Source organism: Cajanus cajan, chromosome 8 (assembly GCF_000230855.2).
Source record: "Cajanus cajan strain Asha chromosome 8, NIPB_CcT2T_4, whole genome shotgun sequence".
NCBI classification, from domain to species: Eukaryota; Viridiplantae; Streptophyta; class Magnoliopsida; order Fabales; family Fabaceae; genus Cajanus; species Cajanus cajan.
In genome coordinates, this window is record NC_138524.1 from 23,700,688 (window position 1) to 23,713,526 (window position 12,839).

The window sequence follows — 12,839 nt, forward strand, 5'->3', positions numbered from 1 at the left end:
TACCAAGCAATATTGAATGCTTGCCCTGTTTTCAATCATGATATGAACGTTTTTATATAATATTTAAGACTTATATGGTTGAAAGTAGTTTTCCTTTTGCTTAGTTTAATAGTTCACAATCTTTATGTGGTCTCTCATATTCTTTCTTTGTTATTTTATTTTATTAACTTTTCTAGTTGAAAAGAGTATTTTATATTGATGTAAAGGTAGCTGGGTAGGACACCATGCGCATGATGATTGTTTACAAGTTTCTTTCTTGTTGAAGACATAAATTTTGCATTTCTCCTACTTCAATTTTTACTTATATTTACGATGTGCATGATCCCTAATTAGGTAATGAAATCTTACACTTTAGCAACTTATTGAGGTGATAAGATTCCAAATATATATAGGTAATATACTAAGTTTTACTTTTAAAATAATTATTAATATATTATAAAGTTAATTATTTTATCATAGTAACAATTTATGATTGAATAATAATGTAAAAAAAATATTATAATTGAATTCTTCTCTAATTCTCATAATTTTTCTTTTCTTTGTATAGTTCAGTTATTATTTTTTTCATTTATTATTCTCAAGTACCTTTATGACTCTTAGAAATGGAGGATTAAATAAGAAATTTGTAATAATTTAAATGAGAAGCTTTTTTTTTTTGTTTTTTTTAATTATGAGATGATTTGGATAAATTTTTTCAAAAACATTTTTTTTGTTTTTTTTTTTTAAATCATGAGATGGTTTGGATAAGTCTCTTTGATCATCAAGTCTCAAGGTCTCAAGTTCAAATTTTGAGTTCGTTAAAAACTCCATACTCGAAAGGATAACTTTAATCCATTTAAGGTAACAAAACTGGAAGATACTCATGGCATTCTTAAAAGCATAACTATCAAACTATTACTACACCATCTTGAATTTTAATATTGCAAAATTTTAAATATTAAATTACTAATCTTCTCATTATATTTTTAGAAAATATAAATATGATAGACATGTGAAGTGAAACTTTGTTGAAAGTATTCAAACATGAGACCTTGTTTAAAGAATTCAATTACAATTTTAATTGAACTAACAACTTGTTAGAGATATTCTTTAATTTCAATAATTTATTTACAAAGTTTTTCTTCAAATTTAAAAGTTTAATCTCTTTAATTTATATATATATTCATCATTAATAATGAAAACACACTACAAAAAATTATCATGTAATACATATCTTATAATGATATAATATTTTTTATTAAAAAATAATTTTATCTATGTTATAGATACAATATATGTTAGTATATTGACAAAAGATGTAAGTATAGATTACAGTGACACATAATATATGTTATTGAAGTTCATTCAAAATCAACATTAAAATTATACGTAGTTATACGTCAAATAGATTTATATCTATATATATTATATCTATAATAACATTTTTTATATGTCACTATGTTTAACATTTCTTGTAGTGACATATATTATTCTCTTTTTAATTTATTTAAATTTTTTATTTAAAATTAAGAATATACTTGAAATACATATACTTGAACACATCATAAGATGATTTTTTAATTAAAAATAAATATTTATTATATGAAAAATGTAAAGGTCATTCAACACTTTTCTTTTAACAATTCAAAATACTTAACAAGTAGTATTTAATAAATTCATCTCTTGTAAAAAGTTATAATAATATTTAAGTTTCTTTATTTAATTTATTAATTATATTTTTTAAAACTCATATCTATTAGATTTACTTAATAATTATATAACGAATGTTTTATAAACTTAATTAGGAAGGATAATAAATAAGTGTAAGATATTAAAGTATCTTTTATATCGCCAACATATAATTACTAATAAGATAACCAAAAAAATCTATTTAGAATAAAATATTGGATATATTATTTAAAAAATTGAATATAAATAACATCATGGATAAGTAGATATTATATTTGGTATGTAACTTTTTCCATTGAGTACATCTCATGGAAATTGAATGTAAGATTTTTTATATTTTTTATTCTTACAAGAGGGCTAAGTTTGCACATAATATAAGAGACTAGAGATGGATCAAGGGGAGCAAGCAGGCCTTGCCCTCCCCACCCTCCTCATTCTTGACTCTTGAAAAAATATATTATCACAAAATATAATTTTTAAAAATACTTAATTTATTCTTTATCTGACTCTTCTTATTTAATTGTTATAATCGAGAGAGATCATTTTTAGTCATATAAATATTTTAAGGTAAAAAGTTTTATTGATAAACAAAATAAAATAAATGATAAATTTTTCATTAATTGGTCAATTGATTAAAAGTATTCATGTTTTATATAGTTGATGAATTTTAAGATTTTAAAAAAATGACATTGATAAGTTAGATAAATCATATAACGTAGTTAACTATAATGTAATACTTATTTAAATTTATCATTAAAAATATTCTCGACATATCATTTGTCAGAGTTCTGCAAAAGAGTCATCCAGAATGTCTTATAATAGCTTATAGAGTGCATTTTTTGGTCCTTTCCATTGCTGATAGCAATTTGTCTCTTTCACCACGTTCTGTATGCATGCATAGAGGCATCAAAATTCAACTTTTTGACAACTTGGTGGGGAATGATTTTTCACTTCAAAGTGAAAAACAAATAGTTTAATCTTTCACCTTTTGACGAAATTACATGAAATATGTAGTTAAAAACATTTAAGTGTGTATTTGGGCGAATGATTTTAAAATTGATTTTGAATCGAATCTTATTGCATTTTTTTCTTCTCTTCTTTGTATGTAAAGAGATATATAATGAAATTAAGATTGACCTAATTGTAGAAGGGTGGTTTTTAGGGTGGACTAGTTTATCAAATGGTGTATGGTGCACCACTTTTATTTACCATTAGAAGCATCTAATTTTATTAGTATATTATACATTGTCATACAAGATCTAATTCCTCCGTTGTTACCACACTGTTTTCCTCCGAATTTTTTATTAAAATAATTTTTTTTTAAATTTTTTTGCCCAAAAAGCATTTATTCTAATTTATTTACACAACTAGCACACTTTACGATTCACGTTTAGAACAGGTCGTTCTGATATCAGAACGAGCCATTTTAGATAAAAAAATAATACATGATGAAGGGATCAGAACGACTCGTTTTAAATCAGAACGACTCGTTTTAAATCAGAACGACTCATTCCAAATTCAAAAATAACACATGACCAGTTGAACCAGAACGAGCTGTTCTGAATTCAAAACGGGCCATTCTGGCCACTTCTGATGGGTCGACATATGGAATAGCAGACGAGAGCACACATTGATGAGTCATCCAATGCAAGGCCCATTGTTTCACACACGAGAATACATGGAATGGTACATGGCCAATTTCATCTATTTCCTATCTATGCTACGACTACTACAATGCAAGCTCCGACATGAAGATTATTGACTAATAATGACAAGCCTAGATAACATGCACATCACACTAGGAAGACATGTCCAAATAATGTATAATTATAACAGTTTATAAGCGACATAGTGCATTAGAAGTAAAAATGCATAACATTAAAATTCATATTACATTGTGTACTATCCGTACTTCGAAGCCGAGCTCCTAGCTTGGTACCACAACACGAGCTGACCTCGGACACGCGCTACGTGGCGTCAGCTCGACACTTAAATAGATCGTAACCGATCTCAGGAAATCTCGGTCTCGGCTAGATTCTCTACCTAATCAAATCACAACTAATCTCAGGCCCAAGGCTCAACGCAACCCTAATATACATCAAGGTACGTGCATTATATATACGAGATTCATACTCATACAGACACTAACTTTAGCATCAGAATCTCTTTTGCAGGTACCAGCTCCATCTTGGAGTACCAGCGTATCAGGGAAGGAGGCTCGCCGATCTTACCTTGCGAATCATCTCTACGACAGATTCCAGTAAGAACACATTGATAAAGAGACATAATGCATTAAATTTTATTGTTAGTTAGAACTTTTTACCATTATGACTCTCCATGGATAGCCCTTGCTAAAATGTTTGGTCGCCTTTAAGATGAACGACTATTATCACAAATCAACATAAGATTTTTTGACATACTTAATTCCCACTAGCACACTTTTTGGGAAACTTCTCGAATGACCACCCATTCGTAAATCACTACAAGTTAAACACATTTAATTGTGTATTTCTTAATTGATCAGGCATTAACAAGTAAATACATCTTGTTAGTAAGTAAAAAATGATAACATTAAGATAGAGTGAATTATATAAGTTTTTTAATCTCTGTAATGGTATCCAGTTCCACAACGAGGGTGACGTCTGTTACAGCCTAGATTACGCCGTGGAGGTTGTTGCTAAGAAGGATTTGGTTCATTCTCAAGCACTGGTTATTGAAATGCTGCTGAAGAACTACTAGGTTCATTAGCGAATTCGAGTTGGTAAAGAGATTGCATGTATGATTGTGCTGAAGATGTAGTTCTAAAATCTACTCCAAAAAAAATTGTAAAAAAATTCTCTGAAGTTGTTGCAAACAATTACCTTCTGTCAATTATGTATTCTTGTGGGGTGATGTTGTGTGGAGGATTTGATACATGCTGATGAGTCTCTTCATACGATCGCATGGAAGTTGCACCAATTTCAAATGTTGTGGAAGTCCTTCGTCGTTGATGGGTCCTTGAATCTTGTAGTAGTCGTGGCATAGATAGGAAATAGATGGAATTGGCCATGTACCATTCCATGTATTCTCATGTGTGAAACAATGGGCATCAATGTGTGCGCACGTCTGTTGTTCCATATGTCGACTTATCAGAAGTGGCCAGAACGGTCTATTCTGAATTCAGAATGACCCGTTCTGATTCAACTAGTCGTGTGTTATTTTTGAATCTGGAACGAGCTGTTCTAATCTGAAATGGGTCGTTCTGATCAATTCATCATGTGTTATTTTTTTTTATCTGGAACGACCCGTTTTGATATCAGAACGGCTCGTTCTGAACGTGAACAGTAAAACATGCTAGTTGTGTAAATAAATTAGAATAGGTGTTTTTAGGTAATTTTTTTTTAAAAAAATTATTTCAGTAAAAAATTCGAAGAAAAACAGTACAATAATAGTGGAGGGATTAGATTTTGTGACAAGATATATAATATGCTAATAGGATTAGATGCATCTAATAGTCAATTTTCATGATAATAAATACATCACTTGCATTACTCATCTTTTAGAGAATTCACCTTAAAAGGGTAAAGTTGTAATAGTACAAAAGACATCTTTAAGTTTCAACTTCAATGCAACTATTATACACACTTACAGTGAGGTTACTATTCATTTGAACCAATTTCATATACCCAAAATTCCTATATACATTAGATACTTGTAAAACATGAAATACTTCAATATAGTTCACATATTCATATTTCATATTAATACTCTCGGATAGTACTGTGAAGTATTAAATCCTTTAAAAAAAAAATATGAAAATCTTACTCGATCTCAATACTTTTGAATACTTTACCAATATTTATTAATAAAATATCTAAATCTTTAATAAAATTATGAACCATTACAGTTAAATAAGATATATTTATGTTTAATATAAAAATATTATTCTTTGATAAAATAAAATTAAAAACTTTTTTATATGAATGAGTTTAAGAAGGAAATCATACTGATAGTATTATTTCTATTTAGAAATAATAGGAATTAATTTATAATAGATATTATTTTAGAAATTTACAGAAATCATATTTTTATTTTGGATTTGCAAAAGTATCAGTATATATTTATTGTTTTTATAAAATTTGATTAAAATTATAATTGGATATTTATTATATTTTATGAACATTAATACATATGTATCATATTTTATATATTTTAAAATAATCATATTATCATATTAAATGTGTATGGTATCCTATACATATATATTATCATAATTAAACACCAATAATTTATCATACAAATTGTGCAGCCAACTTGATTTGACTCAAACTCAAAAAGTTCCAAGTTCAAACACACTTTTTTGAAATTCTTGATGGGAGATATGCCCATGTAAAGTGTCTGGGGAAGTGCTACTCAATCATAGGCCAATGGAGATGAATTGTTTTAGAAGAACATCTGGTTAAGTCCCACAAAAAGATGCTTTTTTCCCATAATTACGATCAAAGTTTTAAGAAAAATTTTGTGGTGGCCACTAACGTCAAATATTTTGGAGTTATTGTAATCAAAATTGTTGTTCCATTGGTGGTATTTGTTCACATCTGCTTACAACTAATATTGCAACAAAACTGTAATCGTAGCCACAATTTAAAACCCCGTACAACTAAAAGAAAAATAGATAAATAGTGCTTTGCTGGTTGGTGAAGGCTGGTTGGTGAAGATCTGGTTGAATTATTAATGTGTGATATATAAAAACAGATTTTGTTGTATGAAAGGTTAGAATTTTTGTTTGAGAAAAAAATACAAATAAGTTTCTCATCGATAAAATAATAAAAAAAATAACAGTTTATAAAATATATATATATATATATATATATATATATATATATATATATATATTTCAATGATTAAAAGACTTTTTTAGTGATGACACAAAAAATTTAGGTTCAAAATGAACAATATCTCATTATTATGGAGTTATGACTAAAATAACCTTATAAAAATAATCTCATCAATTATATATTATAGACCGATAAATGTAAATCATATAGTATTATGTATGCTATAATTGTGTTAATGATGTCATGGAAGTTAGGTTATTCAAACTCCTGAATCAATGAACAACCAATTTCTTCTTAAAAGCAAAGAGGACCAAGATTTTCCGTGGATGCATTGCTTTAAGATTATCAAAGAAAAAGGCTCTTTCATACCCAAATTCTGTTCATAGAAGATTTTCATCCCAGGACAAATATTTCTCTGTAACATTCAGAACCAAGCCTTGCAAAGCTGGATTTGTAATGGGCACTATATTTTATAATATTGACAGCCAACAAGGTCAATTAAGTAGAATTACAATTTACATAGTGATGTTCTTTGACATGATTTTTGGTTCATAATTGTATTTCCAAACACACTATAACCGGAATAAAGCATTTGCATTATACACATGTTGACAATAGAAAACAGTAATCAAGTCAGAATCAAATATTAAACTCAAAAGTCTGAGCATAACAAGACAATTTAGCAAAACATTAAGTAGCATAAAAAAAAAATAAAAAAAAATGCAACTCTACATTTGAGAAGATTCTTGAGAGGACTACAATTTGCATACTTCAGGGATGTGTGAAGTATGACTGTATGAGCAAGCATTACTCTTAAACAAAGACCAACAAAGAGCCACAAAAAACCAACCCAAAAATAAAATCCCTTGATTCAAAGTACTGTGCTATATTGCTTAGATATACAGATGAGACTCTTTTCTCAAAAAGTTTGTCCATATCTGTACGATCGAAGAATTCAAAATATGAATTCATCACCATTGACTAATACATTATGAGAAGAAGATATTAAACAAAAATTTACACTCTGATTTGTAGCCTAAAAAGGCAGCAAAGATTGGAAACATTGGATAGAGGGGGGGAGAGGAAAAAAATCATTTAAGGACTGAACACAATGCTACCTAGTGACAATATCAAACTAGTTGCTTCGATCATAAATTGCTGTGAAGGTCATGGTAGCAAAAGAGCTAACAGTTCCTGATGAAGATGACTCTTCTTGCTTCCCTTCAGCCAACAAAGTTGTACCATCCACTTCAGCCTTGCTTTTTTGTTTCCCCACACTTTTGGCTTCCACAAACTCAAATATCATGCCTGGTTTTGTCACATTTTCCTTATTCACATCTTTTTCGCCTAAAAGCATGTCAAGCACAGCGGACATAGAGGGCCGCAGCTGAGGAGAATCCTGTGTGCAAAGGAGACCAACCTTACAAAATCTCACTGCCTCCTCAATGTTGAAGTCTCCATCCAGAAAAGCATCCACCAATGTTTCTGCCTCCCCACTCTCATACAAATCCCAAGCCTGCAAGACACATTAATTTGTCACTCCTTTCTCAAAAGTTAAGTTTCCCATCTACTTAATGGTAATGAAGATCATCAGGAGTCTGTTTGGGTAAACTTCTTCAAAAGAACTTCTAGAAGAATAAACTAGGCAGAAAAAATGAAACAAGTTTCTCCATAAGTTAAAATTAACTTATGCATAAGCTAATTTGTAAAGGTTCTCTCTTATTGGTTTCTCCAAAATCTTATTTTAATGTTTAAGGTAATTTTAGTTTATTTTGATTTTTCTTCATATTTTTCTCTCCTAGAAGTGTTTCTATAGAAACTTATCCAAATAGGTTCTTAGTATCTTATTCCCACCAGTAACTTCACATTCATTTTGAATTCAAATTAAAGATATATACATGAGAAAGGATCTATATGCAGTTTTCTGCAAGCTCTTGAAACCATATAAAGATTCTAAAGTTTGAGGGAATATGATTTCACTCCTTGACACAAATTGTTCCCAGGTTAAGTATGTCTTAGGTTCTATAAACTTTACATTGAAAAGAGCTACATTGCACCTTTTTGAAAATGTCTTATAGCAAGCATAGTAATAAATTTCTTAGCAGACAGTCATACTAATTTATGCTTGATTTTTAATAACAGTGAAGGGTTAACACAACTAAAAATATGTAAAGACAGAATCAACCATGTCACTTGAACAAATATAACTTGTTTTCCGGAGAGTATAGCAGCTCTAGGCCAAAACATAGAGGGTTCACCCATAAATGTCTTCTGAGTTGCAACTTTAAGCTCAACATTTTAACCCACTCTCCTATTGTGTATGAAATGTTACAAATTGCTATTATGTGAGCTAAAAGGACTACCTGAGAAAAGAGGCAATGAAATTCAGATTGGGATGAACACAAGGTCTAATATGGCTCTGCCATTTTGATTTATATTTAATGACAAACTTTTAAAAGACTGATACCCGAATTCAACAGGTTCATTTACAGAAAATCAAAATGGGAAATGGATGTGGTTGCTACTTGCTACACCACATCTTATACTAATAGAGGGAAGAAAATGAAGTGCTATAGAAAGAGAACCAAGAATAAAATTGTGTCTATACAGGTCAATCTCATGATATATTTGATATTTCATTCACACCACATACAAGTTAAATCCTCAACTGCATCTAATTGCTTTTACTTTTTCAAAGAAAAAGGTCCGTACTGCTTACCCTTGTGAGAAGATACTGTTCTTCAACAGGTAGACGTCTGTTTGTGTTAGGCCTCCCACTAACAATTTCTAATAGTAGAACTCCAAAACTATAGACATCTGATTTTCTAGTCACTTGATTTCGGATGGCATATTCAGGTGCCAGATAACCACTGCAAAACCAAACAAGTAGAATGGTAGGAACAAAATGGGACAAAAATGCTAATAAACTTGAAAATTCCAAAATCATAAATTTACTGATATGAACTAATTGAAAACTCTGCAGCGATTGAAGGCATAATGGTGAACTTACGCTGTTCCAGCAACACGGGTACTGATATGGGTCAGGTTTGGTGGAATAAGCTTTGCAAGGCCAAAATCTGAAATTTTGGGTTGGAGATCTTTGTCAAGTAGTACATTGCTTGCTTTTATGTCTCTATGGATAATGTGTGGCCTAACCTCCTCATGAAGGAATGCAAGCCCCCGGGCAACACCTATGCAAATGTTCCTCCTTACATGCCAACTGAATTGGATGCTACTATGGCGTGCACCTATAAACTCACAAGGATTTAATTCATTATTAAGATTATATTTTTGACAAATCATACTCACATGACAACAATTCACTTACCAATAAGTGTTTGTGCTAGGCTGTTATTCTCAAGATAGCCATATACCAAAATTCTATGGTTGTTCTCCACACAGCATCCCTCCAACTTCACTAGATTCTCATGCTCTATACTAGAGATCACCTTGATTTCTGTCAAGAACTCCCGGACCCCTTGTTTTGATTCAGCTGATAAAACCTTTATAGCTACCAGAGAACCGTTTTTCAGCTTTCCCTGTGCAATGGAGGAATTTATCAGTCAAACACAACTATATCTTCGTTAATTGATTTAGAATCTATTTAGATACAAACTTGGAGGAATTTTTGAAAGTTTCTCTACTGAAAATAAAGAGTTCTATTTTTTGATAAAGAAGCTCTTAAGTCTTAACAATAGATCTAAGAATTCTTCACGAATTCTAGACGATACCAAACTGCTGCAATCACCTTATAGACTGCTCCAAAACCTCCCTGCCCTATCTTGTTTGCAGGACTAAAGCCTTCAGTGGCAATTTGCAAATCCTTGTAAGTGTAAATGTTTACATTCTGAATTTCTGAAACATCTGTTGCATCACATAGAAAGTAACTTGGTTTAGACAACATTTTGATGATAGCAAAGTTTTGTATATCAGATGCTAATAAAAACATAGCATAACAAAGACATAGTCGTGCTATCCTAGACTGTGGTAACAAATTCACCTAACCAAACCTTTCCTCAAAAAGAAAGATTTCAATTAATAAGAAAAAATCATATGGGTGTCTCTAAAATAGGATTATTAGATTAAGTTTTGTTATTTATGGAAATACCAACAAGGACCAAGACTTCCAAAAATGAATAACTACCTTTACTTTTAAGTATATCATATTGATTATTAAAGCATACCTATATCAATTCCGGTCAATAGTGTGGCTGAGGAAGATCCTTTCCTTCTGAAAATTTGAAAGCAACAACTCATCAGAATAACCCTGCTGCTCCAATTGATCAAACCTAGTGCTGTAAATGTAAAATAGATAATTGGGAATCAACTTGAAATCATCCAAAATCTCTCAACAGCAAGAAAATTCATTCTCTCATCGCAACCATCTCAAAAGGACCCTTAGAAAACAGAACTTTGGTTAGAGGGGGAACTTCTGCTATTATACATGTATTATTTCTATACAAAGTCCTATCAAAGAATATTGAAGAACATTGAACAAATAAAGTAATATTGAATACTAGTCATTCTAGCCAACACGAAAAATCAAAAGTCAAGCATTATATTTTTTTTTCTTCATGAAAAGTCAACCCTGGCATGTTTCTTTGCTAAACACAGTAAAATAGAATTCCATATAGCTGTCAATCATCAAATTGAAAAGAGATAAGTCTGAAAATGATAAAGGGGTATATGAGATATGTTCAACAAATAACAACTAAGGACCAAATCGTATTTCCTTTGTACATTTCTTCATTTTTTCAAGAACAAAGGAGAAAAGTGTGTTTATGGAAAGATGGGGGGAACAAAATGATAAAATGAAACAGAACTATAGCCACGGATCAACCATACATGAAGAAGAGATTCACTTTTCTGAAACCAAGTCTTTGCTGGTGTCAATTATGAGAGAGAGAGAGAGAGAGAGAGAAACAGCTCATGTTTCATTTTGGTCTCAAAGTATAAAAAATTTTAGTTGCAGAATTAATAACGGGTAACTTAGATTGATAGATTCTGACAAAACATATATTTTTTCCTAAACCATGTGTAGAGTAATCATGTTCGAGTATAGGTGATAAACTTCCGATTCCAAGTACAAGTACTTAACACGGTACGTGCTCCTCAGTCACAAATATTTGTTTACAATTTTTTTTTTTATTATGGCTTAAATATGAGTTTGAATTTAGATTAAAAAAATTCATCGTTATTTATATAATAAAAGCATATATAGTTTTGTATTTTCCTTTTTAATATGATATTATTATGTTAGTGAAAAAATTAAACAGAGTATTGCTAGTGTTATTTGCATAATAAAACATTTAATTTAACATGCGTGTTACTTAAAACTTCAACAATTCAAAGTAGAGAACGTAATTGACCAAGGTGGATTTAGAAGTTAAGGCCAACTACCCCACACTCACAGCCACTTTCGTCTCAGATTCCTTTACCCCTTATTCACTGCAACAAAGACAATATACAGCCTAGGAAGGACTTATATTATAAGATGGGGCCTCATTATTTTAGTATTAAATGATCATATTTAAGTGTTTTTTTTTCTTAGTTTTTGATCAAAATTATTTCATTCTACTTTTATGGCTTTTATTGGGAAGATAATTGTATTCTTTTCTCTTTTTTTAGATGAAATGCTTGAATATATCTAGTTTTTTAATAATATTTTTTCTATCCTTAATATTATTCTTTGAGTAACTATCTTACAAATATAAAGTATCATCGAAAAATTTGGCTTGACTATTTTTAGTATTTTTTCACATTTAATTACATTTTTTTTTTTATATACAAGAATCGAAACTCATGTTTTGTTTAAAGAGATTGAACTTGATACCATTCTGATTACCATCTTGTTAGAATTGCTTATATTATTTAAGGTTACAAGTACATTTACAACACTTAATTATATTTTCTTTGACAGTAGTTTAATTAAATAATTTGAGAATTAAAATTATTTATTAAAAAATGTTAAATAATGGAGGTAAGCAAACACTATCTAAGAGATCGAAAATTTTTAAGTTTGAAATAAATTATCAAATATCTTCTCTTTTTAAAAGTATTTTCAATGATGATTCTTGATCTATTAATAAATGAAATCCATTATATTAAATCATTCTTAAACAAGTGGCACTATATTTTGATTGTTCCAATGATGAGATCTTATATATATCTCGTATTTTTATTTATTTTTTATTTACACTTCATTTTTGATAACTTAAAAAATTAATGTAATTAATATAATTAAATAAAATAAATAATATTTTAATATGTAAAAAATTAATAATAAGATTTATAAAATTAATTTATTGTGTACAAAAAAATTAAATATAAAAAAAAATAACAATTAAAAATCCA

General features: G+C 29.6%; 1 protein-coding gene across 1 annotated transcript; it reads right to left on the reverse strand.

Moving 5' to 3' along the window:
- Window positions 1-7,328: 7,328 nt before the first annotated feature.
- On the reverse strand, window positions 7,329-11,544 carry LOC109806211 (cold-responsive protein kinase 1). Its single transcript, XM_029273002.2, has 7 exons — window positions 11,331-11,544; window positions 10,670-10,780; window positions 10,234-10,349; window positions 9,814-10,024; window positions 9,496-9,733; window positions 9,205-9,355; window positions 7,329-8,001 (listed from the first exon to the last, which is right to left on the reverse strand). Exons 2-7 carry the CDS (start codon window positions 10,740-10,742, stop codon window positions 7,621-7,623), a joined length of 1,170 nt encoding a protein of 389 aa, XP_029128835.1. The 5' UTR covers window positions 10,743-10,780; window positions 11,331-11,544; the 3' UTR covers window positions 7,329-7,620.
- Window positions 11,545-12,839: the final 1,295 nt, after the last annotated feature.